The following is a 16272-nucleotide window of genomic DNA, read 5'->3' on the forward strand; positions in this document are numbered from 1 at the left end:
AGTTTCTCTTGCTGCGGTGAAGTCTTCTTACTCATATACTGGATTGGGTGATAACTACCATCGTCAGACAATTGAAGTAGTACAGCACCAAAGCCTTGGCTACTAGCATCGGTATGAAGTTCTAATGGATATCCTTGCTTAAATATGTGTAAAACAGGTGCTTGAGAGAGAATTTCTTTTAATCCACAGAAAAAGCTTCCCATTGTTCGGAATCAAACTTAAAACCAGTACCTTTTCTAAGTAAGTCACTAAGAGGTGAGTGAGTGAGCGCCACCAAGGAAGACCACTGACCTTTGGATATTTTAGTACAGTGTGGAATAAATTTACGAAAATATCCTGTTAGTCCTAAAAAGCTTTGCAGTTCTTTAGAGTTACGTGGCTGGGGAAAATTTGAGGAGCAACAGTTTTGGAAAGTGACATTCGGATACTTCCCTTTTCAATTACATGTCCCCAAAATTCAATTTTTCGCTTTAAGAACTGGCATTTTCTGAAAATAATTTGAATCCATATTCCCAAGCGGTTTTGAAGACTCTTTCTAATTTCTCTAAACATTCAACTTCATCCTTAGCCAGTACGATTATATCATCCATACAAACAATTAGTACACCTTCCTTTAGCAAGTCTGAAAACACTGAATAAATATACCTTTGGAAAACATTTGGAATAATAGATAAACCAAAAGGAGCTTTAAGAAATTCATAAATACCATTGTGTGTTACGAATGTGGTGTATTTTGTGCATTTCTCATCGATGTCTACATGGAAAAAGCCATTTTTTTAATCTAGCGTGGTGAAGACCTTTGCTTGTTCCAAACGATCAAGTACACTCATGTAATTAAGGATAATTCGGAGTCACGCGGAAATCGAACTCTAAAATAAATATATCACCTGTAAAATCACTACACACATCTTCAAGAATCATATGCAAATTTCAGGAAGTAACCAGATGACACCGATGGTACGTCACAATGACGAGAGTGTAAGAGAGTGATATATAAGGAATACAGGCAAAGAAGTAAAATTGTTCGCAGGCGCTTTATAAGCATTTCAGTGTAATAACCGAATAGTTATGACACAAAGGACGCATTTGGATGATTTTTTACGTGGTAGAATTATCGGCCGTCTGGAATGTGGGTGTACCCAACTGGAAGTATCAGACGAACTTGGAATTGCCCAGAGTGTCATCTCCAGGCTTTGGCAACGATTCCAAGAAGATGGTAATGTGGGTAGACGTTACAGCACAGGTCGCCCCAGAGTTACAACGCCGAATGAGGACCGGTATTTGGCAGTTACTGCCAAAAGAAATAGGCGGAGCACAGCCTCAGACCTGTCTCATCAGCTCTCTTCAGCCACTGGTACGACAATTTCAAGGCAGATCGTGTACAGACGCTTAGGGCAGATTGGTCTATATGCTCGTAGACCTGTCAGATGCGTTCCACTTACTGCAACTCACTGTCGCCTGCGGTTAGCCTGGAGTAGAGAGCATGCATTGTGGACACCACAACAGCGGGCTTGTGTGATGTTTTCCGACGAGTCCAGGTTTAGCTTGCAGTCTGATTCTTACCGGACTATCATATGGAGATCTCCAGGTACCCGTTACTACCAAGAAAACATCATTGAACGACACTGTTACGGTGGTGCAGGAGTGCTCGTTTGGGGTGGAATTATTCTGGGTTCCAGAACTGACCGGCATGTTCAAATTGGAACCATGACAAGTCAAATCTATCGGGACGTCATTCTGGAACAACATGTACGTTTGTTTCGGGGCGCCATGGGCGCACAATTTGTGTTTATGGATGACAACGCCCGTCCTCACCGTGCAAACATCGTAAGCGAATGCCTTCAATCGGAGGATATCACCAGTATGGACTGGCCAGCATTCTCACCGGACTTGAATCCAGTAGAGCACGTGTGGGACATGCTTGGCCGACGAGTTGCAGCCCGTCAACCTCCTTCTACATGTCTACCGGAACTTCGGAGAGCATTGCTTTTTGAGTGGTGTAATATTCCCCAAGATCAGATCGATAATTTGATACTCAACATGCCTAGGCGTTGTACGGACTTTATTGCATCGTCTGGCTGACATACAATGTATTAACAATCATACCAACCATGTAATATTGTTTTTTTGTAATTTACTCCAGGGAGAAAAAAATCGCTAATTTGTTTAATAATATCAAACATATAGCATCTTTTTTGCTCTTTACCTTTTGTTTAATAAATAAGCTTTACAAATAAGTCAAATTTGTTTGGCTTCTAATTCTTCCTTTGCATGATTTCGCATTATCCTTAATTTATGGACATGAGTGCATTTCCGGCAGCGGAAATTTTTTCTTAATATTCTTATTTAATTTCCAATAGTGAATGCAAAGTCTAAAATTACATTTTTTCTTGCACAAAACTAAAGGTGTTGAATAATTTGAATTACTAGGCTTTATTATACCATCTTTTAACCATTCTTTAATTTGCTTGTCAACAATTTTTGGCTCTGCGAAAGACATGTATCTTCGATTTTGACAGACCGGAATTTCATGTTGAAATCGAATTGCTTATTTTTCACAGGCTGGTACGAATTACTTAATTTACACAGTCTTTCTTTATGTTCCACATTCGAAATATGAGTTAAATCAATCTCAGAAACAGCATTCACCACATAAGCAAGGTAATTAAATTCCAAGTTACTGCCACTTTCAGGGATAAAAGAACTATTATGGTTTACATTAGAAGAGAGGTCCGGTGACTGTGAAAGATCACGAACATTCCTAAACGGCACGGCGATATTCAAGTGTCTCATCATGCAACGAATGTTACCAGAAACATTCCGAAATGATTCAGCAGTTACCAAATTCACATTACCTTTATTCCCATGAGAGATTATTTGAAGGCCATTCTCAGTGAAGAATATGTTTAACTGATTTATTAAATTCAAACCTAACACAATTTGATTACATAATGACTTAACAACATAAATTTTTGTACAAAGTGAAAAACCATCGATTAAAATATCAGAAATAAAAAAACCAATGAGAGAAGTTTCCTTCGCTTAAGTATCCATTAATATTATGACACTAGGATTTAATTTTGGAGAATCAACTTCCTTATGTAACTCTACACTGTATATTGTAACATTTGGAATCAGTGTCAACTACATTATCAACTAAATGATTATTTATTTCTACAGTTCTCATAATTTTACCGTTATTTGGAATTTTCTGAACCAACGATGTTTGTTTCTCGCGAATTTCGTTTTGACAATTGGTCGATCTATGTTCGAACTTCCTACGTTTGAAACAATTTATTCCACTTGATTTATTCTTACACTCAGATGATTTATGATTCAGTTCATCGCAGTTAAAACACTTCATTTTAGTTACATTAGATTGATTTCGATATGATGACGCAGGCTTACTCTTATCTTTAGTTAGAGTGTCTACTTTTGGTTTCTGGTTTTTAAACTTATCATTATCCACTCTAATTTTATAAATTTTTAGCCTTTGATTAAATTCAGGTATTGTTTCGCAATCATAGAGTATAGTTTTCCTCACCACAGAATCTGGAATACCGTCTATAACATACTCTGGTGTAAGAAATTTAGAGAATTTTCATTTTTGATCTACGATCTCCAGAGCTACTGGACAGATTTTAATAAAATTTGGTGTGAACATAGGTTGATATAATACAAACAAAATAAGCATTCAACAGTTATAATAGATCCAGCCATGTTCGTGTGTAACACTCATGGGAGTCTGACGATCTGAACCAGCGGTTGCAGAAGACACAAAAGAAATGGGTTAATAGCGGGTATGGTTCCCTCTTACAGCCATACAGGTCTCGCAGCGTGATGTCATAGTGGAAATAATGCAGTTTATCAGTGCCTGTGGTTATTTTCGTCTGCGGGTCGCTTCCCCCTTGTAGATGACTCAGCGCACACCTGCCTTCCAGCATCACACCTGCCGTTCTACGTGTGGATTACAGCTGCTGTCCCTGCTCCCTGGAAAGTACAACTCGTTGGATCTCTTTCTTGCGTGTTCTCTCCAAGCCGCGGCGTCGACTGCGGTCAGAGGTCTCGCGAGAAATTGCAAGGCTACCGAGAAGTTTCGAGTCTTCTAGTAGAGTAAGATTGCAGCTTCTTTTACTCTTTTCTTCTTGCGCATGACATCTTGTGCTGATGTCAGGTCGAATTTACAGTTAGACCCAGCGCTTGCGCATTCAACGAACATGGAGGATTCAGCACACTCACATGAAACTTCTGATCATGACTACACGAAATCCTTAGCAGATCCTCAGTTTATTCACATCCTCAGTCAAAAGATAACTTTAGCGAATAATGCTAACTCCACCAGGCAAGTTGTACTCGACATTGAAAATGCCTTAAGTCAAATAAATGTTGGATTTTCACCCGAAACAATCAAAGAACTACATCTGCTACTTGCAAAAGCCATCAACCAATTAAGAGAACAAGAAAATGCTCAAGCTACTGCAACTATCAACGAACACAAAAGTTCTAATGAACTTTTACAGAAACAAATAAACGACTTGAAACAATACTGCGGAGCTCATCAAACTGGAGGTGAATTCCGTAAACAACTGAAACGCTAACTAAGAAAGTCTTCAGATTCTGAGAGCGAAAATGACGAACCAAATTTTAAAACTAATAACAAATTTCAACTTCTCCAAACCGATAATGACTCAATGAACTTAGATGATACTGAAGAAGACCACCAACCCACTTCTAGTCAACCATCTATACATGCCACTATTCCAAAAACTACCAAAAAGAAATTCTCTGAAAATAAAACTCAAAAGAATGGAGTTCCACCCATAATAGTGGATAATATTGTTAAAGCCGACGAATTTCTTGCAAATTTAAGTAATCACACTGGAAGAAAGATAATGGGTACTCTTAAAGGAAATAGACTACAAATTGAACCCCCAGATGCTGACTCTCGCCGCTTTATTCGTAAAATCATAGAAGAAACACATCTTAAAGCCCATACGTTTCTTCTGCCTAAAGACAAAGTGATTAAAATCGTAATCAGAGACCTGCCAGTGACCATGAACCCCAATTATAGTGTCCAAGAACTAACAAACCAAGGCTTTACCATAAATCATATCACTATCATGAGAAACAGAAAGGAAAATAAACCAATGCCGCTTTTCTTACTTCACCTTCCTAAGACTGAAGCATTAGGAAACATTTATCACACCAAGCACATCTGATATATGAATGTCACTGCTGAGGCCTTAAAACGGAGGCCTGTCCCTCCACAATGTTATCGTTGCCACCAATACTTCCACAGATCACTTTTATGTACTCGTGACTGTGTTTGTGTGTGTTACGGTGGAAATCATGAGCCTAAAAAATGTCCAGTTGACAAAAATAATCCTGTCACTTGCTGCCATTGTAGTGGTCCACATCCAGCTAACTTCTTCAAGTGTCCAGCAAGACCGCAAACCAAGCAGAAGTTTACACCCAGCAATCCACCAACCAAAAATCTTTGGAATTTACAAGACAACAACTTTTCACCTCTCAACGAAGAAATAGATTCTCCGAAGCCTGAAAATAATAAGAACTTCAACTTATCCGAAACTCCAACCACAATCTCCACTTTTTCAGAGTTATTTAATTTGGGTTCATTAAAAACAATATGACTGTTATTATAGAAGGCCTCAAAACTATGAAGAAGCAAACTTCGCCTATAGACAAAATAAGTGCAATTGTGGACATTCTTGACAAAATTAGTAATTGCCACGCAGTATTAATCTGAGAAACATCAAAATTCTTTCATGGAATGCTAATGGCCTTTTTAACAAAAAAGATGAATTTGGCAATCTTCTTCTGAAACTGGAACCCGAAGTTATTCTTATACAGGAAACGCATTTGAAACCTGCGCTAAAAGTGCTTTACGCAAATTATTATATTTACCGTACGGATCGAGAAACCGGACGCGGAGGTGGAATTATAACTTTTGTTAAAAGGAATATCCAACATCAACACAAACAAAATTTTTCTACCTCTTTTGAAAGCAATACTAACGAAATTCAAATTGAGGAGAAAAAAATGCATTATCTCTAATATCTATATACCTCCTAATAATAGTCCAATCATTTCTGAAATTGAACAGCTACTGGATTTTAACTCTCCTGCTTTAATCGGAGGAGATTTAAACGCTAAGCATCAATGCTGGAATCAAGGAGCTAGCAACAGAAAGGACGAGAAATTTTTTGCATGATTAAAAGAAAATTATACCATTCATGCCTCTGGTGAACCTACGCATTACGGCTATAATAATTCACATCTCTCTCTTTTCCTCCTCCTCCGTTGTTGTTGTTAGAGAGAGATCTCTCTCTTTTCCTCCTCCTCCGTTTGTTGTTGTCTAGAGAGAGATCTCTCTCTTCTTCCTCCTCCTCCGTTGTCTGTTGTTGAGAGAGATCTCTCTCTTTTCCTCCTCCTCCGTTGTTGTTGTTGAGAGAGAAATCATTTCAGATACCATTCCTGGAAATCCCAAGATTACCAACGAAGACGATATTGAGTCTGAAATCAAGAAGTTTACCATCTTTATTAAACATGCTATCAATTTTTCAACAAATAAATTCATCAGTTCCCATCCTTTTCTTCCTCTTCCAGGCAGCATAAGACAAAAAATCAAACGCAAAAATCGTATTAGGAAAAAGTGGCAAAATACAAGAGACCCAAGGCTAAAAAACTCAACTGAACGCTCTTCAACGTGACACCAAAAAGAACATTAGTAACTTCAAGACGCAACGCTGGCGAAACTTCCTCAACTCTCTCGCAACTGAAGAAAATTCTCTTTTTGACATTGCAAAGAAATTTAAGAAACCCTTCAAGCAAATTCCGCCACTTCATGGTACCAACGGAATGATTTATTCAGACGAAGATAAAGCTGACACCTTTGCAGATATACTAGAAGAAACGTTTACTCCCAATACTATACCACCTACGACAACAATCATATCTCCAAAGTTAATACCTTCCTAAATATCCCAAGTCCTTTGAACTTTACATTCCTTGCCACGCCTAAGTTGGTTGCCGATTATATTAGCTCAGAAACCCAGAAAAGTTCCTGGTGTTGATGGTATTTCTACCAAAGCGTTGAAACATCTTCCTACCAATGCCATCACTTGTCTTACTACGATAATCAACTCTATCATCAAATTCTCTTACTTTCCTAATATATGGAAACATGCCATCATCGTCGTCTTCCCAAATCCAAATCAAAATTCAACGTTTCCCCAGAACTACCGCCCAATCAGCCTTCTCAATCAACTTTCCAAAACAGTTGAAAAAGTTATTCTTTATCATCTTAATCAAATTTTTCCACAGAGCTCCTACATTCCAGAAGAACAGTTTGGCTTCCGTCATCTTCACAGTACTAATCACCAGCTGCTTCGTGTCATCAACTATATTACTGACGGTTTCAATTGCAAGTTCCCTACCGGAGCCATTTTCCTTGATATTGCGAAAGCTTTTGATAGGGTATGGCACCAGGGACATATATACAAAGTTAAACTTCCCCGTTCATTGTATTAGACTAAAAGATATAGTGAATAAAGTAGTGATCTCTGTAACTGTAAACTAAATTTTCAGCTGCCATATATTACTAAGAGCATATAATGAATTTGAGTTTCAGAAAGCAGCGCCTCCTTTTACTCTGTATCACGTGAAGAACATCAGTAAAACAAAAAGACGAAAGTAAAAGTCAGGTGGCCGCCATCAGTCGACGAAAAAGGTGAGTGTCTGGTCGAAGGTCCAAATCAGTGAACTGAAGAATCTAGAATAAGTAAAAAATGTTAAGGGTGGAGAGTGTCAGAAGGATATTTGTGCTTTTCTCTGGGAAATGGAGAACATCTAATACAGTTGATGTAGTTGTTAGGATGAGTGAGAACTGAATAGAAGAAATTTCTGGCAAGTTTTTGAATATAATCTTGAATTGTATCTATTTTGAGATCACGGTGGATATACGAATTTGGAATGAACCATGGCGCGTTGACTATAAGTTAAACTTCCCCGATCATTGTATTAGACTTATTGCTTCCTATCTCCAAGACAGAAGCTTTGCAGTGAAAATTGGCAGTCCTGTTTCTTCCACGAGAAAAATTTTCGCTGGAGTGCCTAAAGGATCTGTACTTTCTCAATATTTATATAACATTTACGATATTCCTAAGGACCCACACATTACCATTGTTCTTTTCGCTGATGATACTGCAATTATGACCCAAGCTTCTACTGTGACTGATGTTCAGCTCCTTCTTCAACATTACCTCAATCATCTAAAAAATTGACTCACTCTTTGGAGGATTGCAGTTAATACCGAAAAATCAAAAGCAATAATTTTTCGCAAAGGCCAAACAAATTTCACTCCACCTAGAACTCTTCCGTTTGATAAAGGAATTGACTGGGTTGACGAAGTTAAATATCTAGGAGTCATTCTTGATAAAAAATTGACTTTTCAGAAACATCTCAGGGAAACTGAAAAAAATTAATATCACGCTTGCAACTATGTGCCCACTTCTTGGCAAAAGAAGTCATATGTTCGTTTCTAATAAACCCCTCATATATAAATCTATACTTCGACCAGCATTACTCTATGCTAGTTCTGTCTGCGGCCACGCTGCCCAAACTCACTTTCAACACATTTAAGTTCTTCTAAACAAAGCACTCAGAGAGATCATCAACGCGCCATGGTTCATTCCAAATTCGTATATCCACCGTGATCTCAAAGTAGATACAATTCAAGATTATATTCAAAAACTTGCCAGAAATTTCTTCTATTCAGTTCTCACTCATCCTAACAACTACATCAACTGTATTAGATGTTCTCCATTTCCCAGAGAAAAGCACAAATATCCTTCTGACACTCTCCATCCTTAACATTTTTTACTTATTCTAGATTCTTCAGTTCACTGATTTGGACCTTCGACAAGACACTCACCTTTTTCGTCGACTGATGGCGGCCACCTGACTTTTACTTTCGTCTTTTTGTTTTACTGATGTTCTTCACGTGATACAGAGTAAAAGGAGGCGCAGCTTTCTGAAACTCAAATTCACTATATGCTCTTAGTAATATATGGCAGCTGAAAATTTAGTTACAGTTACAGAGATCACTACTTTATTCACTATAAAATATAAATTTACTTCCCACGAAAGAGTTAATAAAAACTATTAATTTAAAAAAATAGAGATTACTAATTAAAAACCTGATGGAGAAAACTTTCTGTATTATTTAACCGTTTCGGTTAAACAGTGCGTTACTGTAATTACAAATATTTTAGGTAAGGCTCGTCTAAAATACGAAATTTATTTCATGGGTTTCTGCACGGGTGAAAGATTAAGAAAAACTCATTGAACAGAACGCAAAAAAAAAAAAAAAAAAAAAAAAAAAAAAAAAAAAAAATTACATTTTGAACAAAAACTTACCCTTGATTTAGAATTTTTTCGAAATCTTTGTCTGCTTCCATTGGAGTTCAGACTTGGATCGCTTTTCAGAGTTGCAGAAGCTACTTCAGCAAGCATATCAAGGGAACAAAATTTGTCATTTGATGCAGTATTTGCCATTCTGAGAAAAATACAGAAAATTTTCAGAACATAAATTAAAGCATTGTAAAAAATCATACGCATTTTCACACTGTGCTGTATTTGCGCATTACATTAATCTACATATAGTGAGTTATCTAATGCACACGCAATTCTGTTTATGTGGAGTATACCGAGAGTATAAAGTTCTGCCTCAATAAAGGTGCTGCAATGCAAAATTTGTATTTTAAAATTCAAGAAAATGTAACAGTCAAACATGACATTCAATAAAGGTATAAATTATTTATTCAAATGAATTATGCAGCAAACAGCGGAAATATGGTCATTAAAAATCTTTCTTAAATAAAGCTCTTTCATTTTTAATGCCAAAATATATTCAATAATTTTTAAGCCAAAGCGTTTGCTATTCATAAACTATTCAAACAAATTCTCTTAAAATAAAATTTAAAAAAAAAAATATTTTGATCGCAGATATTTTGTCCTCAGGGTTTAACACTTTATGAGTTGTAATAATAACATATGTGTTCTTTCATTCTCGGTGAACATTCCCAGTAGAAAATTTTAGAAAAATAAAATCAGTAGGTCGGAAGTCAAATATAAATGAAAGTAAAAAAGTACCTTATCTTTTGGCTCTCTAACAGGCATAATATCAAGGTAAAGGTAAGTAGTGGAGTTCACGGATAAACAGCAAAGAACAATTCTTATGCTTGCATAAACATCGGTGTAAGTCAGCTTGGACAAAAGGAAAAAAAGTACAAAATCCGTTTTTCAATATGTCGTGACAACTGACAGATTTATAGCCTGTTCAACCGAAAAAAGATTTCGACAAGGTAAACTCCCTCACTCCTTTAATAATGGACTCCACATGTTAATTTCTGAGAAGAAATTGTACAGGAAATTTCACCATACGGAAATCAAGAATACCGCTGAAAAAGGGAAATCGATGTTAAATAACAGCGCGCAGATAGTTTGTTAATCTTGACCATAGCTCACAAGACATGGACTGCTGATCATTGGTTTGTTTATGTGATTACGGCAAAGCCTTGCGGGCTATGTGCCTAACGTAAGAAATGGTTTCATGGAGGATTTTCTGTGGGAAACCGGCTCGCATACGTATTACACATGGGGAAAACCACGGAAAGGCCCATGCAGCCAGCCCGTTCGCGGGATTCGAACCTTGGACCGAACTACCAGTGTTCAGAGACCTTTACCTCTCGGCCGCTGGTGGTCCCCTGCTGATCATTGGAAACCACCCATGATTTGCTGAATCAAAATTTTGCCTATATTCAAACGACGCAAGGTGCAGTATAAATAGAAGTTCTAAAAAACTACCTAAATCTCAGAGCGGTGAAACAGCTTTTATTAAAGGAGATGTCCAGAGTTCGAACCTCGGCAAAGGCATTACTGATTTTTTTTTGTTTTGTTTTCTGCTGTGAAATAAACTTAATGACTCTAAAAATTCATAGAAAATTTCAAATAATTAGGCTGATTTCATTTCCACAGCCTCTACTAGATCTTCATAAATTAACGCAACTAAAATGAAGCACTCTAGGAACTTCAATGCATTAACAGCAAACTGCTGTTTTAGAATCTTCAAAAACTGACCAAAATGATTTAATATTACTGCTGAATCTTTACAATCAAGAATTAATGGTGTGAATCCAGTATTTTGCAACTAAGGCAAATCTATGGGGGGGGGGAGGTGTGCAATATTTTTTCCAGTATTCCTAGCCAAAAGTTTCTAAATGTACTTTCTTTACGTACATTTAAAATATATTCATTATTTTTTTCCGGTATGTCTTTAAACATTTAATGATACCTATGTCTGACAGCAGAATCATCAATGCACTGTTGTTGTTGTCGTGTCCACATTAAGCGGAAAAATGGTTGCCAGAGCCTACTTGGAAGAAAAGTTGGACTTCTATTTTCCACCCCCAATTTTGAGGAAGAGCACTCGGGGGATCCGGGTGTCTCCCACCCCTCTTCTCATCCACTAAATCCACACTAGAGGACTTTCGGCTCGCCGCATATTTAGAGTGCCGACATGCCGCACCGACACTATACATTTACAACGTACATGACAAACCCGTGATTCGAACCCGGGCCCTTCGGTACCACAGTAGGCTCCTCTAACCACTCTACCGTCTGGGCGGCGAATGCACTGTTGGCAAGTAGATTATTTCTTTGGTTTCCTGGTTATTTCTTTGGTTGAAATACTGAAAACAGGTTGCAGAACTGTAAGAAAAAGAATTTTTCTTAATTTCTCTATAATTCATTAGTTTTAAAAACATTAATTCTCAGTATCACCCTATAAGCCAAGTCTTAAAAATTTCGGAAATCACCGATACATCCGTATAGCATATAATTCAACTAGAAAGTCTTATCCCTTTTTAACACACTGGCTGCTACCAAAGAATATGAAAGTTATTAACTAAGTTTATAAGGTACATTCTCTCTCCTTTCTGCATGCCTTCCTTGCATAACAGTAGCACATTCGGCGCATATTCGAGAGGTCCAGGCTCAAGTCCCGGTAAGGGGCTTGCTCATTTTTCATGTCTCTCGCTTCAAAAAAGCTAATAAGTCTACAGTCGCGCCCGAACTAAAAAACGGTGGTGGATGATGATTCTTCACCATCCGGATTTGGTGACTGGGTCTCTTAACCCCACTCGCACTTTAAAAGGGTGTTGGTTGGTTGACTTTTTAAATGGCACAAAACCTCGAGGGTTATTATGCGCCAGACAAATGGTGAGTTTAATTCAAGATGCATAAACGCACTGTATCACGTGAATTGATGAAATGAACCTGAAATGCTGATGAAGGCATGGAGAAATGAACCTGAAATGCTAATGAAAGAATGGAAAATGTCCAGGCAGAAATAACTGAAAAAAGCTCTAGCAACAAGTAGAGCAGGATAAAATGTAGTTCAAATCATATGGTAAAAGGAGATGTCTTTTAAAAAAACCTGAGGCTGATGTGAGGGTTTCTTCCAATGAGATCTGTTAAGTTAACATTCGTAGAGTTAAAATAAAATTCACGTTTCTGACTAAAAGCAGGACAGCAAGTTAAAATGTGATTGACTGAAACGGGAACGTTGCAAGTGCCACAAATAGGCTCATTATCTCCTTTCAAGAGGTACTGATGTGTCAGTCTGCAATGACCAATTCGTAAGCGAGTCAGTAGTACATCCTCCTTCCGATTCCCTCTCGACTCCCAGTACTCCAAACTGGGTTTTATCTGCCTTAATTTGTTCAGAAGTTGGCATTCCCAGAATTCTTGTCGCCTGAACAAGACCTTTGTTCTAATGTAATTCCATATGTCTGTAAAAGGGACATCATTTTCTGAGATAATATCAGCAGATTTTACTGCAATATCGGCGAGTTCATTGCCTTTGATGCCAGCGTGTCCAGGCACCCAGCAGTACGCAATATAAGAACCTGCGTTTCTCAAACGGATGTGTGCCTTTAAAATTTCTAAGACCAAAGGGTGGCTGGTATTTGTATTTATTGATTCAAGAGCACTCAGAGAGTCAGAGTAGATGATGAACTTTCTGCTATTCTGCCTAGAGTTAAAGATTAAGGAATTCAAGATGGCAAAAGTTTCCGCAGTAAAGACAGATGTAGCCTTATGAAGTTTACTACTCTGTATTTCTTAATCACAAACAAAAGCTGTCCCGACGTGACCATGATTCTTTGAGCCATCAGTAAAATCTGCTTTGTAGTTAGAATAACTGCTTCTATGCTCTAGGAAAATTTGTTGGTATAGGATATCATTGGTACTGCCCTTCTTTAGTTCGGACGTGGACGCTATACCAATTAACCAATTGGCAGAGGGATGGTGCCCACGTCCTCCGTCGCATGTCGCATGTCTTCTTTAGTTCTCCAAAAATGTTAAGTAGGTGAAAGTTCACTTCTTGCCAGGGAGCAATACCGAAAAGGTCAAAGCTTTTGGGATGCAGATCATTTAGGTTGAATTCTTCAAGCATTGAGTGAATGCGAAGATCAAAAGGTGGGATACATAAAGGACGGGCATGGTAAAGACGCCAGTACTGATCAGATGTCATGAGTCGGACAGTATGTTCGTCCTGTGACATTACTTTATAATGAAGATCAATGGACAACTGCTTGCGTCTGAATTCCAAAGATGGTTCAAAACAGATGACATATAAACTTTGGACTGGAGATGTTCTGAAAGCTCCACAGCAAATCCGTAGCGCTTGATGGTGGACTGGATCCAATTTCAGGAGCACAGAAGGTCTTGCTGATCCGTAGATAACACAGCCATAGTGAAGTGTGGAACGGATTAAAGCTGCATAAATGCGGAGCATAGAACAACGTTCTGCTCCCCATGAGGTATTGGCCAGGACTTTCAGTATGTTGAGAGCTTTAGCACATTTTGTCTTTAGATTTAGGATATGCGGAAGGAAAGTGAGCTTTCTGTCAAAGATAACTCCTAGGAATTTTGCTTCTGGCTCAAAGCAGATCAAAGAACCGTCAAGATACAGCTCTGGATCATGATGTATATTTCTTTTACGACAGAAGTGCACGCAGACTATCTTCTGGTTAGAAAATTTAAAACCATTGTTGTTGGACCACTTTAAGATTCTATTTAGAGCAATTTTTAGTTGTCTCTCAATGTATCTCAAATCTTGACCTTGACAATAGATCATCAGATCATCAACATACAGGGAACCATGCACTGTGGGAGGAAGTTCTCTTAAAATGGCATTAATTTTCAGGCTGAAAAGAATGACACTGAGCACTGAACTTTGGGGTACACTTTCTTGTTGTACAAATACTTGAGAAAGCAACGAACCAATCTTGACTTGGAAAGTGCGGTCCTTCAAAACGTTTTGAATAAAGATGGGTAGATTACTTCGCAATCCAGTGCTGTAAAGGTCATGAAGATTTCCATGCCGCCAAGTTCTATCGTACGCCTTATCCATGTCATGAAGATTGAAACCACATGATTTCTTTTCGCAAATGCATTGCGTACTGCGGTTTCTAAAAACAGGGCATTATCAAGTGAAGATCTTCCCTTACGGAAACCACTTTGGTAAGACGATAAGCAATGATTAGTCTCCAGATAGTAGGTGAGACGGTGATTTACCATTTTTTCCATAATCTTGCAAAGGCAGGTAGTGAGCGCGGTAAGGCGATAATTTAAAGGATTTTTCGGGTCCTTGCCGGAATTTACTATAAGGATAACAAAGGCCCTGCACCAGTCAATATAAAAAATTTGTTCCTTCCATATCTTATTATAAAGAGCAAGAAGGACCACTAGATTCATAGGGCAGGTGGCTTTATCGTCAAATAACTTATGCCATCAGGACTAAAGCAAGTCCTATCAGTGCGAGACATTACATTTCTTAATTAAAACAGGGTGAGATCTTTATTATAAGATTCTGCATTAGGATGGGGAAAAGTCGATTTGAATCCTTTCCAAGCGCACCTTTGTTGGCAGAAACTCTTTTGAGTAATTGCTACTGCCAGATACAGCAGCAAATGTATCAGCTAAAGCATCGGCTATTTCTTCTCCAGTACTTATCAACTTTCCATCTTTTACTAGAACTGAAAAAAAAAAGAATCATTATGTAGTCCAGAGGCTTTGCGGACTCTTTTCCAAACCTGTTTGCTAGACATTGAGGAGGTAATAGTGGACACGTAGGCTGCTTATGATTTTCTCTGACTTTGTCGCCTCACTTTTCTTGCATTCGCCTTAGCATTTTTAAAGGCAAGAAGATTTTCCAGTGTTGGATATCGGTGAAAGATACGCCAAGTTTTCTTTTGCTCTCTCGAAGTTTTATGACAATCATTGTTCCACCAGGGTTTAGGGAACTTTGTCGAGGACTTTGGAATAGAGAGTTCAGCTGCTTGTACAACAGTATCAGAGATCATTATTACTGTTGTATTAATGTCCACATCGTTGACCATTTCTTCAGTCAGCACAGCACAAGATTAAAAAAGATCCCAATCAGCTTTATCGTAAAGTAAGCGCGGTTGTCTAGAGATCTTTGATTTCCCTGTAATAATTACAATGACTGGGAAGTGGTCACTATCGTAGAGATTCTCTCCTATACTGAAAGAGCAGAAAGGTAGTAGAGATGGAGCGCAAAAAACCAGATCAATTGCATGAAATGTTCTAGTCGACTGATGAAAGTAAGTGTATTCTCCATTATTAAGGAGACAAACAGAGTGATCTTCCATTAATTGTTCGATCTGCCGGCCCCTTGAATTAGTGTCCCTATTTCCATATAATGTACTATGGGCATTGAAGTCACCTAAACTCTCGCTGATGAACTCTCGCTGATCAACATGTTCATGTGGGGGTAAATAAATGGTGCATACAGAGATTGAAAAGCGTAAATTAATCTGAACCGCCACAGCTTGAAGGGACATCGTCAAAGGGAGAGCGATGTATGGGTGGTTGTGGGAGGTGATAAGGCCCACACCACCACAGGCACGATCCCCAGATGGGTTGTCCTTTCTTACTGTTGTATATCTCCGTATCTTAGCATGTCTGCTTGGTTTTAACAAGGTATCCTGAAGCGCAAGGCAGGCAGGTTGATGCATGTTTATTAAACCCTTGATGTTATCCAGGTTTTGACGAAAACCCCGGCAATTCCACGAAATAAATGCAAAAGGTGTTTCGGAAGGGATAACCCTTCTTCAACGTCCATTTCGTCTGAGTCGTCTAAGCGTCCTGAACTCATGCTTGCGA

The 16272-nt window shown here is 38.3% G+C and overlaps 1 protein-coding gene across 2 annotated transcripts in view; it reads right to left on the minus strand.

Annotated features, from left to right (window-relative positions):
- Positions 1–16272, minus strand: part of LOC118197632 (uncharacterized) — a 142213-nt gene that overhangs the window by 87177 nt on the left and 38764 nt on the right. For both annotated transcript variants that reach the window (XM_085809735.1, XM_085809736.1), the window contains exon 2: positions 9439–9577. In XM_085809735.1, coding sequence (XP_085665861.1) covers positions 9439–9577 — 139 coding nt within the window. The remainder of the gene's footprint in view (positions 1–9438; positions 9578–16272) is intronic.

Source organism: Stegodyphus dumicola, chromosome X2 (assembly GCF_044657685.1).
Source record: "Stegodyphus dumicola isolate Sdum_Otavi_A_Nest chromosome X2, ASM4465768v1".
NCBI classification, from domain to species: domain Eukaryota; kingdom Metazoa; phylum Arthropoda; class Arachnida; order Araneae; family Eresidae; genus Stegodyphus; species Stegodyphus dumicola.